Raw genomic sequence first — 13,074 nt, 5'->3', positions numbered from 1 at the left:
TGCTTTATAGAGTAAAAGTTTACTGTATCGTGATTCACTTTTAACGCTATATCTTGGAAGGGAATTAAATGCCTTGACTCAGGAATTATCAAAAATGTATTAGTACAGGGAGAACCCATTAAATGACTGATTTTTCAGTTCCTTCTACTTTCCTGAACCCACCCAGTCCCTGTCATTCCCACCCAGCTAACCTGTATGCAGTCATGAAGCATCCCCAGAGCTCATCCAAGATGAACAGAGGCACTGGATTTAACTCCAAGATGAATGAAGGCATTGGATTTACCACTATCCACTGTGCTCAGTTCTTGCACCCTAAGTTATATGCACATTTAGAAGTGGCAAGGAATTAACACAGGGGTGATGAAGGTATCTTCAAAGAAAATATATTACTTACTCTATTACTTTGTCAGTGTGGGATCCCTAAAGAAACCGGTATTTCAAGGGATTTTTTTTTGTTATAATAGTACTTCATTACTAGATTTCAGTTTTTCAAAATCAACCATTTCTCTACAAGTTCATGCAGTCCACATCACTATGTTACCTGTATACTGTAATTAATAATCACCATCCGCCCTTCTGAGTTGGAGTCACCAATGAACTTGGTGTGGGAGCTGCTGCATACAGAGATGATAAGATACAATAAAACTCATCATACCATGTCAAGCTACAAATGATCTTGCAGGTCTGTGAAGAGTTTTTCCAGAAGATAAGTCAACTGATTCATCATCTAATTCAACTGTAAAGTCCAGGTATGGTCTCCCCCCAACCCCTGAAGAGCTTACAGGTGGCCTCAAGTTTCTCTGAAACAAACCACTGTTCCAGAATCTCCCCCAGTGTCCTGAAGGGTCTTCAGGGACTTACATGGGCCGGCCTTCCTCTGACTCTGAACCTACATGAAAGTAATCATTAATGGAAAGATTCATGAGATTTCTGAAAGACCGAAATGGTTTATTGTTTAGGATAAGCACACAAGAGGCTTCTGCTTCTCACTTCATGTGCGAAGGATCAACTGATTGACATTAGCAAGGCCTTTCCAGTGCTAGGAAAAGAAAAGAAATAGAATGCAGCTGTACTGGCCCAAGGAGACTTACTGGTACTTCAAGGGAAGCTTCACCTGAAAGTACAAAAAAAAATTGGTCATCTCTATGCAGGGCTCAATCCAAAGATGGCTTTATTGAATGCAGCTGGTCCTTGCCTTAGAAAGCTGGCAGCTAGATCAACCAGATGGGTCATTGTGAATTCCTGGAGAAGATTCACATCTTTTTATTCTAAGTGCACCTTAGAGACTTCATAATTTGTCTGGTGCTCTCAGTTCACACAGCGAAGCCCAGTTGCCCCCTTTGCATCCACAGAAGTGAAGTGATGCGTTCTCTGGGCAAGAAACAAAGGCAACTCCCGCCACCTCCCTCCTTGGCATGAAGGAGACAAACTTCCACCTGTTGCCAAATCCTTCCCAGGCCTACCCTAGAGACAAAAGGCCCCTGTGCGGTCAACCAAGAAATTCTCTGTCCTAGCGACATCAGAACAAAAGAAGTTGAGGGGGTCAGGGGATCAGCTGCTGGCTCTTCAGGTTTCTGCACTCTGAAATATGGTCATCCCAAAAGCTGGGCCCAGAGTACAGGGAGAAGGTAGGAAGAGTCTTCACCCAGCCAGCGGGACCCTAGGCTGCTACACTGTCAGCACTTGAACCAAGAAGAATAACTCAGATGTGTTATTTTTTAGGTCTTTCAAATCATGAAAGATAACATTTTTGCTGTAACCAAAACATGAAATTTCACCTTCAGTAGATAATTATTAATAAGCTGTTATAAAAAATATTTTGAACAAAAGGTATAGTAGACTTAGCAGATTAAAATCTTTCCCACATATTTAAAATTAGAAATCTAAAATAAAATTGTCCCTTTTTTTCCCATTCTTAAAGAAATCAAGGGTCCCATACTGACACTTCTGGTGACATATGATTAACTTGACAAATTCCATCTCTCTGACCACAGATGACCTCTTCCACTCCAGAGGCCTCTTGTCAACTTGAATTTGATGCCCTCTCGCCCTTACAGCCCCTTTCCAGGATGAATTTCTTCTTAATTCAACAGATTACCATTGAAAGATTTTTTGAGGAGAATAAGAAAATGGTACTTCTTGCAAGTATATAAAGAAGGAAATAGAGGAAGACAAGAATAAAAACAGAGAGCAGATACTGTAACATTCTGGCCTACCAGGGTAGCAGTGGAGACAGAGAGAATGGAATGAATTTGCAATAACTGAAATAAATACAAGCAAACAACAGGACTTGCTGATTATTTCAGTGAGGGGGGCATCCAGAGAAAGGAGTAAGAAGGATGCTTGTGAGGCTTCTGACATGAGCCACTGGATGGATGGTAGTACTCTTGATTAAGATGAAAGGGGAAACATTTGGGAATTCACAGACTGGAAGAAAATAGGAGTTCAGTTTAATGACTCTATGATATCCAAATAGAAATATCAACAGATGTGTGAATTTAAAACTCAGAAGAGTGGCTTGGCTTAAAAATATAAATCGGGTGGGTTCAGCATAAAAATGGTACCTAAATCCATAAGAACATTTAAGATCACCTGGGAAGAGAGAGAGAGAGAAAGAAAGCAAGAAAAAAAGAAAGTCCAAGAAGAATAATCTTTAAAAGACCTAAAGTCAAATCTTAGGAATCCAATGCCCAAAGATGGAAAGGAGTAGGAGAGAGCCACAGAAGATGAGCTACCAGAAACACAGGAAAAAACATGGAAGTGAAGAGAAAAAAAGTTCTCCTAGGAAGGATTTCCTGCTCAGCTGAATGCTTCTGCAAGGTCATGTCCTGGAGTCTATCTCCTTTTATCGTTTCTGTCTCTCAGAATGGTACCCTCCCCTTCAAAGCCCAGGTAAGATGGCATGACATGAGCAATCACTCTCAGGGCTCCTTCACGACTGCTTATCCCCAAGATGTTGGTACCTTTTCTCAATCTTCATTCTTTTGATTCCCTATTACTCTGTAACATCAGGAATTTCCTGATCCTTTGTGACAGTCCCTCTCTTCTCCAGTAGGGTTTCATTGATATAGGCTTTTTAAATTGTTTTCTATTATTGAAGAACGATATTCTTCTTTCTTTTCCATCCCATAAATATCTCTTTCCTACGGTGTCCTTGAACCTTTTCTTTTCTTACTTTGTAATGTCATTTATGTGCAAAGCTTCAAGGATCATTCTGTGCCAGATTTCAAAACCCAAATATCATGCCAAACCCAATCTTTCTCAAAATCAAGCTCTCGTTCTCAAATTCCTGCTAGACTTGACTACATCCGTCACACTGACATTTAAAAAACCATTATTTGCAAAAACAAACTCTTCACCTTTACTCTAAAACCTTCTCTTTTTCATTGTTGTATTTTTTATTTATGCCACAAACATCTTGCCACTTGAACTTTTAAAGTCATTTTTTAGTCTTTCCCTTTACCCCAGACATGCAGTAAACGTATTTCTATTGAACTTCCTAAACATGTCTCTCTACTTTTCATTTCCATACAATCTCTTAACTGTTTTCTCCACCTCTCATTTCTCCCTGCTCCAACCCATTCTAAACATTTTCTGCTAAAATTTCAATTTCTAAAACCAATACAATTTCAATGTACACTGCCTTAAAAACCTTTCATAAGTATTTCCTTGCTTTAAAACAGGAAACAGAATTCTTAACCCACCACCTAAGGTTTTTTTAATTCATTCAGTGCATATCTATTGAGTGACTACTACTGTATACCAGTCACAGTGCTTGGATTCAGCAGTAAGCAAGACATAGACAGAGCCTACATGATTTTTACATTCTAGCAGGGAAACCAGCGAACAAGTAAATTTAATCAATATATACTATTTAAGATATTGATATCATCTATAAGTAAAAATGAACAGAGTACAAGAATCCTAAAGCTCAAGAAATAAAATCAAGAATTAATAGATGGGATGGACTCAAACTAAAAAGCTTCTTCTCAGCAAAAGAAACAATCAATGAGGTGAACAGAGAGCCTACATGTTTGGAAGCAAATTTTTGCCACACACACATCAGATAGAGCACTAATCTCCAGGACATATAAAGAACTCAAAAAACTTAACACCAAAAAAAAAAAAAATCAAACAACCCAATCAATAAATGGGCTAAGATAAAAATTTGATCAACACATACATTAAAAAATGTTCAACATCTCTAGTAATTAGAGAAATGCAAATCAAAACTACTCTAAAATTTCATCTCACGCCAGTTGGAATGGGAGCTATTAAGAATACAGACAACAATAAATGTTGGTAAAGATGTGGGGTAAACGTTACACTCATACATTGCTGGTGAGACTGCAAATTGGTGCAACCAATCTGGAAAGTAGTATGGAGATTCCTCAAAAACTTGGAATGGAACCACCATTTGATCCAGCTATCCCACTCCTCAGTCTATACCCAAGGGACTTAAAATCAGCATACTATAGTAATGCAGCCACATCAATGTTTACAGCAGCATTATTCACAGTAGCTAAACTGTGGAAGAAACCTAGATGCCCTTCAATAGATGATTGGATAAAGAAACTGTGGTATATATACACAATGGCATATTACTCGGCATTAAAAGAAAATTAAATTATGGCATTTGCCAGTAAATTGATGGAGTTGGAGAATATCATGCTAAGCGAAGTAAGCCAATCCCAAAAAACCAAAGGCCAAATGTTCTCACTGATAAATGGATGCTGATCCATAACAGGGAGGGGGCAGACACGGGAAAAATGGAGGAACTTTGGATGGGCAGAGAGAATGGAAAGTAGAGAGGGTGCATGGTGGCAGAAAAGATAGTGGAATGAGATGGACATCATTACCCTAGGTACATGTATGACTGCACATGTGGCACCAAGCTACATCATGTGAAACCCTAGAATTGTAAAGTTGTGTTGCAATTGTGTATAATGAATCAAAATGCATTCTGTCATATATACCTAATTAAAATAAATTAACTATTTTTAAAAAGAAAAATCTTTTAAAAATGAGCAGAGTAAAGATTTAGGGAACAATTGGCAGGGAAAAATCTTAAATAAGGTGATCAGGGATAGTCATTTTTAGATTTGTTTTTATTTTTAATTGACATATAGCAAATGCAGATACATACAAACCCTCACTGTATAATAATCAGAGCAGGTTAATTGCCGTTTCTGTTGTTATGGACACTTATCATTTTTTTTGTGTTGGAAACATACTAAATCCTTTCTAATATTTTAAAATATTTTATTGATTATTGAAAGCTCTAGTTATTCTACTGTGCTATAAAACATTAGAAGTTACTCCTCTTATTCAACTGTACCCATTAATCAGAGTTGGTCTTTCTGTGGAGCTGACAATTGAGCAGCTACCTGAATGGAGACCTGGGAGTAAGAGAAATCCACAAAGAAAATAGCAAGTGCAAAGACCCAGAGGCAAGCAAAGGATCAGTGTGCTGATGAGCATCAGGGCAGGCTTAATGGATGCAGTATGAGATGGAGAGTGATGGAAGAAGATGCCTGAGAAGTGGGAAGAGGCCCAATCATTCAAAACCCTGAAGGCCTTGGAGAGGAGCTGGGACTTTGTTCTAGGGCTATAGGGGCCCCTGGAGCTGATTGACCATGGGAGAGACACGCTTTGATTATCATTTTCAAAGACACTTCCTGGGGCTGAGGATGTGGCTCAGTGGAACACCTTGGTTAGCATGTATGAGGTCCTGGATTTGATCCCCAGAATGGTAACCCAAAATAAAAAGATATCTTGAGCAAATCTAGTTAACCCCCTGTTCTACTAATGCTCTTTGTTTTTGTTATATGTTGATGGATTATTGTTGTACATATTTATGAGGTACAAGGGATGTTATGATTTATCAATATAATATATAATAATCAAGCTAATTCATGTATCTACCACCTCAAACACCTCAAATCATTTTTGGTGAGAATTTTGATATTTATTCTCAGCAATTTTGAAATATCCTATGCACTATAATTAGCCATATTCACAACATTGTGCAACTGCTCTTTAAAGAAAAAAAAAACACATTTCATTCTCCCCAACTCACACCTCTGGTAACTACCATTCTACTCTCTGCTTCTAAGTTCAATTGTTTTAGATTCCACATTTAAGTGAGACCATGTGGTATTTGTTTTTTTGTGCCTAGTTTATTTCACATCATCTCATTTGATGCAGAAAAAGCCTTTGAAAAAAATCAGTATCATTTCATGATCAAAACTCTCAATAAATTAGGTAAAGAAGAAAGGTAACTTGATATAATAAAGATCAAACATGACAGTCCATAGCTTACATTATATTCAGCAGTGAAAATTTGAAAGTCTTTCCTTTAAGATCCAAAACAGAGCAAGGATGCCCCACTCTTGCCGCTTCTATTTATTATAGCACTGGAAGTCCTTGCAATTGGGTAAGAGAAAGAAATAAAAGCCATCCAAACAAGAAAGGAAAAAGTGCAAGTACTACTGTTTACTGAGTACATAGTCTTATACGTAGGAAAAAACTCTAAAGATTAAACACACACACACATACACAACCTGTTACAATGAAAAATTCAGTCAAGTTGCAGGATACAAAATAAACACACCCCACAGTCCTTCTATTGTTAGCTTCTCTATGTTTACAACAAACTTTCTGAAAAAGAAATTTGAAAAAGAAAAAGAATATTGCCATTTGCAATAGCCATCAAAAAAATGAAATAAAAACTTGGAATTTTTGAATAAGAAGGTGAAAGACCTATACACTGAAAACTATAAAACAGTAATGGAAGAAACTGAGGAAGTCACTAACCCTTTTCAAACCCACCATGCCCCAGCCCAGAGAACCACTTATACTTTTCAGAATGTCCTGTATGTTCTCACCGCTGTGCCGCTGGTCACTTGTTTCCTCTCCCCAGAGGCCACTCTTGATCATTTCTGTCTTTCAAAATATTACCCCTCCTTCAAAACCTAGCCATGATCGACATCTCCCCAGTAAAACCTATTTAACCTCCACGCCAGTAACAATCAATTGTCCTTAAAATCCCACAGCAGTTTATTTGTGCCTCCATCACCATCCCTGCTTTGCCCTATTTTTGTGTTTTAATTATTTGTGTGTGACACACCTCCCTTAATATCTTAGGCCAAGAACTGTGTACCTCTCATATTTGTTCCACTACAAATCATGACATGTACCTTGCACACACTAAGACTTCAGGAAGTGCCTGCCAAGGTAATGGATGGACAGCCTTAATTAACATAAATTATTGTTTGGGGTTCTGATCCAGTCCTAAATCTGCAGTGCTATCATTTCTGTATCACTGATGATTATCTGCTTACTTAAATAACCTTTCCCTGAATACACTTAGAAAAGATGGAAAACTGTTATATGGGAGAAACAACTATGTAGGTTATTCCTTTCCTTAAACAAAGCAAAGTTCTGTTATGCGTCATGGAAAATTAAAGCACAGCAATAAAATGCGCCAACAAGACTTGTTGAGTAATGATTTAGTGGAAATGTTGCTTTGTCTCCTGTTCATGGGTCCTAACTTCCCTCTCAAGTACTTAAGCTGAAAGTTCTGTTTATTTTGTTTTTAGATTACATTGACCACTATTGGCTATGGAGACAAAACTCCCCTAACTTGGCTGGGAAGATTGCTTTCCGCGGGCTTTGCACTCCTTGGCATTTCTTTCTTTGCACTTCCTGCCGTGAGTATCTTTGCATCAATAAAGCAGCTTCAATTAGGTCTTAGAGGTTTAGTGGAGTCAGCTTTCATACATTGGTATGCTTGGGAACATATCTATGTCACTGACAAATTTAATTTTTCTAATATAACGTTGACTTTTCTAAATATATCTAGGTGGATAATTTATAAAATATGGTCTTCCCTCAGAAGCACTTAGACATTAATACCAGCTAGGTCTTTATGATCAAATAATAATTCAGATGGCATCACCTTTTCAATCAGCATGCCCCCGAAACATTTTAAATATTTGTGAAGATTTAAAGATGTCTTCATTTTAAACTGATTGTTTTGATTTGGTTTACAACATGTGCTACTAAATAGATGGCTATGCACAAGTGGAGATTCATTTGAAAGAAAAACATATGATCTCAAAGGGTTTTAAATGTGTCCAGTGATTTATTCTTTGTGTCACTGTCATTGATTTTCTTAATGAGCTGTTTCTGCATCTTATCAGAATGAAGAACACATTTTTCTTCCCACAAGTTTCTGATTATTCTCTACTTAATGAATGAAGTTTATTTTTCTGATCATTTTATCCTCTTGTTTCTTTGCTGGCAGTTGAAGGAAATATTATAGTTTCTGTTTCCAAGTTCTAACTTTTGTCCCCTCTGCCTGGGAGGTGAGGGAGGCAGTCAGCATAATGGAGTGTTGAGGTGGTAGTCACAGGTGAACTTGAAGAACATAGTCGTGTCCTCCAGACACACACAAATACCATGGCACAGTCTCTGCCAAGGAGAAACTTGAGAGCAACCCTCCAAAGAAAGCCAAGGGAGTGGGTCAGAGGGAGCTTTTCAGCTCCACCGTTTATTTCATGGGGATCCTCCCTTTCCTGTTAATAAATGCAAAGGGCATTCTTGGTCCTTCTGACAGCCAGTGCCCAGCTCCATATTGACCAGCTGGTTTTTCCTCAGAACACTCAAACTCACAGAAAAGAGATTTAAAAGACTGTGCACATGCTTGGGCATTAGACCTGAGTTTGAATTATTTGTCACATACTATATGACTATATTGGTTTGCTATGGCTGCTATAACAAGTTTCCACAGACTGGTTGTCTTAAATAATAGAAATGTATTGTCTCACAGTTCTTGGAGGATAGAAATCTAAAATCAAGGTATTGGAAGGATTAGTCCCTTCTGTAAACCATGAGAGAATCATCTGTTTCAGGACCCTGTCCTTGGCTTGAGGACGACGACATCTTCTTCCTGTATCTTTATGTCTCCCATGTCTAAATTTCTTCTTCTTATAAGAACATCAGTCATGTTGGATTAGGGACCACTTGAATGACCTTATGTTAACTTGATTACCTCAGGAAGAGCCCTATCTTCAAATAGGGTTATATTCTGAGGTTTAGAAATTAAGACTCCAACATATCAACTTAGGGGGAACATAATTCAGTTCAAGGAGTGACTTTGAATATGTTTCTGCATGGATACAATGGAGGAAGAATTATTGAACCCAGAGAAATTTTGTGAAGAATAACCACTATGAGATAGTAGAATGAATCAGATATAACTTTCCTATGTTCATATTTGAATACACAACCAGTGTAACTCCACACCATGTACAATCACAAGAATGGGACGTTATACTCCATATATGTATGATGTCAAAATTCTACTGTCATGAATAACTAAAAAGAACAAATAAAACATTTTTTTAAAAAAAGGGAAAAAAACAACCAATATGATAATGTAAGACAAGGGCTTGTTATAAAGAAAACTTAAATGCTACTTCCCTTTACCTCATGAATATAAAAAGACATGTTTCCTACAAGATGATGACATCAAAGAGAATTTTTTAAAAAATAAATAAATTCACTTATCCAAAGCCAAATCCTCTAGCATTCTGAACAATCCAGAACAGGGCAGAGACTCACTGAACAATTAGATTCCTGCAGGAAAATAACTTAAGAACAGTGAAACACAGTTTGTGATTTTTGTTCCTAAAATAATGGCCCCAAATATCTGCTTCTTTTGTGTTTATAGTTACCCTTAGCTAACATAGATAGCAGATGTAATTAAATAGACAGGGGTGTATCTGCTGTCTTGTAGCAAAGCCACTTGAGACCTAACTCATAATCTAGTCTTCTTCATCATTCTAATAAAATGACCCATATAGTTTCACAATTCTTTAAGGATTAAAAACAACAAATATAGAGGAAAAGTGATAGAACAAACACTACAATGGGGAGAAATGGTGAAAGGTTAACAGCAAAGGAAGGAAAAGAATATCTGTAAGAAGTGAGCAGACCTAAGTGTTCAAAGTGTGTGAAGACCTGGGGCCAAGTAGTGTTAGGGTCAACCTGCCCCTGGAAGCTAGCTGTCTCCAGCAAAGTGAAATGCCTCGTGCCCTATAATGAAACTCTAGAAATGTTGCAGGGAGTTTAAGCTGTGTTGCTCTTAGGTTAAAGGTCAGAGACTAGCCATTCCTGGGAATGTTTCTGGTAAAATGATTACAATTTTATATGCAAATTAAAGTAACACAGGAAACCTGAAGAATTTGCTCACACAGAACAGAACATTTCTTAACAACGCCAAGAAAAGTTGCCTCTGTTATGGATCTTTTACTGCAACCTGGCAGGAGGTGCTGAGTTATCATTTTGTTATGTGCACCTGCCAGCCAACAGTGTTGTCTGATTGAAATTTAGGAGGACACATTGGCATTTTGCTGAGAAAGTTAGAGATGGATTGTGATCACTCCAGTTTCAGGCTTTTCCCACCCAGTAAACTTGAAGATCAGGGTGTCCCCATCTTACCTTCAATGCTGAAGGAGTGTCTTGCACATCAAAGAGTCATACAGGTCATCCTGTGTGACTTCTTCTGAGGCCCTTTCTATGCCTAGACTAAAGAGCTCACAGAGACAGCCCCTGCATCCTGGCATCACCCTGATGAGCAGGTCTCTCTCCTCTTTGGGGTGCTCCCTCCCTCCCACTAATACTCCTGCTACAGGTATCTTTTTACTGATGAAGAAATTTTTGCAGTTTGAATTGCTTGAGACATTCAGCTAATAAGTTCAATGCAAGGACTAGTTCTGTTTGACTCAGGACATTAACCTTTCAAAAAATAAATATTAACCTCTATAATCATTAACAATATTAACAAATATAATTATTATATATAGTAAAATATTAACAACTGTTAAAAAGTCTTTTGGCAGAGGTTGTTTTCCAAGTGTGGGATACAAATTAGGCTCATTTAAGCTGGAAGATAAGGAGGGATAAATATTTAAAATGTTTAGCAAAACATTTTTTCTACTTAGTATTTATGTAGCACTACTCAGACTAGTACTAAAACTTAAAACCTAAAAAATTAAGCCTTGTTTTCCTAGAAAATGAATGAAAACTCAGTTTCTAAGAATCTGTATTATTGGTGTCAGTATTTGAAGGGATAGCACATATGTTGAAAGATTAAGCCATGGTGTGTGTGTGTGTGTGTGTATGTGTGTATGTGTATATATATATATATATATATATATATATATATATATATATCATAACAGACTTTACTTAGAAGACTTCTATTTAGGTGCACTGAGCTGTATACTTAGAGAGAGGTGGAAGAAAGTTGGAATGGAGCCACAGTGAGACAGTGAGCAGACCTGGTTTAATAACTGCTGTAATGTACAATCTGACGCAAGAGATATGTAGCAAACAGTTGCCACCTACTAATATAGGTTTCTAAGCAAAGCCAACATGACTTTCAGCAAATTTTAGTCTGTTTGGTAGATACTTAAGTTGTGCCATATAAGGCCTGACTTCATTTTCTAAACTCATAACTACACAAGTGCTCAAAACTGGCAGTTATGGCTGTTAATTCAACTTCTACAAAATCTTATGTTCCATAAGAATTGGTTATATACAATATATATATAATGTACATACATCTAATACATATTATACATAAGTGCTATAAATTTTGAGGTTTTATATTCTCTTATATGTTTATACTGCATGGACAGGAACATTAAAAGGAAAATAAATCAATTTTTCCTAAATAACTTTACATAATAAAAAAATTAGGAATTACAAATGACTAGAGTTGATCTGGATTTGGAAATGGAAAGCCATTTGTATAACCTCCAAGTGGAGGTAAATATTGTTTAAATCTGCAAACCAGATCACAGAAACCAAGTTATTCTAAAGCTTAGTTTGTATAATCACAACCTGTATGAGATGGAAATCTTAGACAGCATGAGGCATGCACTGAAAAAAAGAGATGGAAAGCAGAACCTATGATGTCATTGCTCATTACATAGGACAGTCATTTATCTAATTAGTAATGGAGTAGGTCATTGCTCATTAGTAGCAAATAGTATTATTTTATAATTGTGTATTTTAAACATGATTGCATTACTGATTGTCTGGTTATTGTCACAGATGTACTCAGAATTGTGGAATCTCAAGATAAGGGGAAGGTTAAAAGCTATCTAGAGCCCAAAAATATCTTAGCCAAACTGTCACCCAGTCAAAACTTAACTAACACCTCCAAGAGATGAAATAAACCCACTACCTCTCCAGACAGCCTGTATCATCCTTGAACTACTTTAAAAAAACATAAAGAAAAGGAAAGCAACCATTCCTTACCTATGGCAAATAATGACTTAGTGCTTCTAAGATGTCCATCTCTAACCTAAGGGTTAGACTCCTTGAAGTTTAATAAAAAGCTAATAATTTATAGCTAGCAAATAAAATCCACAAACTTGAAAGCAGTGGAGTTCCAAGTCTCATACCAATAAAGTCGAGAGTATAGACAAAGCCCAGAGACTGAATGTAGCAATCTCTGAAAGCCAATGCAAGGCTGAGACGAAAAGCATCCTGATTTCACAAATGTTAGACCAAAGCAAACTGAAAGGAGAGGGGAACATCAAAGAACCAGGATTTTGGCAGATCAAGATGATAAGCAGACAGAAAGAAAACTAGCCAAAAACTAACATAAACATACTAATCTTACTAACCCCAAAATCTGAATAGGTGAGCCAAAACCAAAAGGTAAGGAATGCTAATAGTGTGAGATGAAAACAGGAAAAACAGAGTGTGCTTTGCAATGACCCATGCTCGTGTCTCTATCATATAGACAGGCAAAATGGAAAACCTCTTTCTTCAAAACTAAGTGCCTATTTGTCTCATCTGGATAATTTTCCACTCTCTTTTACTTTATTTGTAAAATTATAGCATCATGAAGGATTATAACTAGGACAGACTTGAAACACGCCCTCCCCCATTTCATGGATCAAGAATATATAACTTCAGAGTTTTGTCAAACGGATAAAGTCCTCCCATATCCACAGCAGCAAGATTTTAATTCTCTCAAAGTCAAAATCCAGA

General features: G+C 37.1%; 1 protein-coding gene across 1 annotated transcript in view; it reads left to right on the top strand.

The window, feature by feature from the left end:
- The window catches only part of Kcnq5 (potassium voltage-gated channel subfamily Q member 5), a 544,104-nt gene that overhangs the window by 455,110 nt on the left and 75,920 nt on the right, over positions 1-13,074 (top strand). Inside the window, exon 6 of the mRNA XM_027928097.2 lies at positions 7,602-7,712. Within this exon, the coding sequence (XP_027783898.1) occupies positions 7,602-7,712 (111 nt within the window). The remainder of the gene's footprint in view (positions 1-7,601; positions 7,713-13,074) is intronic.

This window comes from Marmota flaviventris, chromosome 6 (genome assembly GCF_047511675.1).
Source record: "Marmota flaviventris isolate mMarFla1 chromosome 6, mMarFla1.hap1, whole genome shotgun sequence".
Lineage (NCBI taxonomy): Eukaryota > Metazoa > Chordata > Mammalia > Rodentia > Sciuridae > Marmota > Marmota flaviventris.
This window is presented reverse-complemented; position numbering and strand designations above follow the sequence as displayed.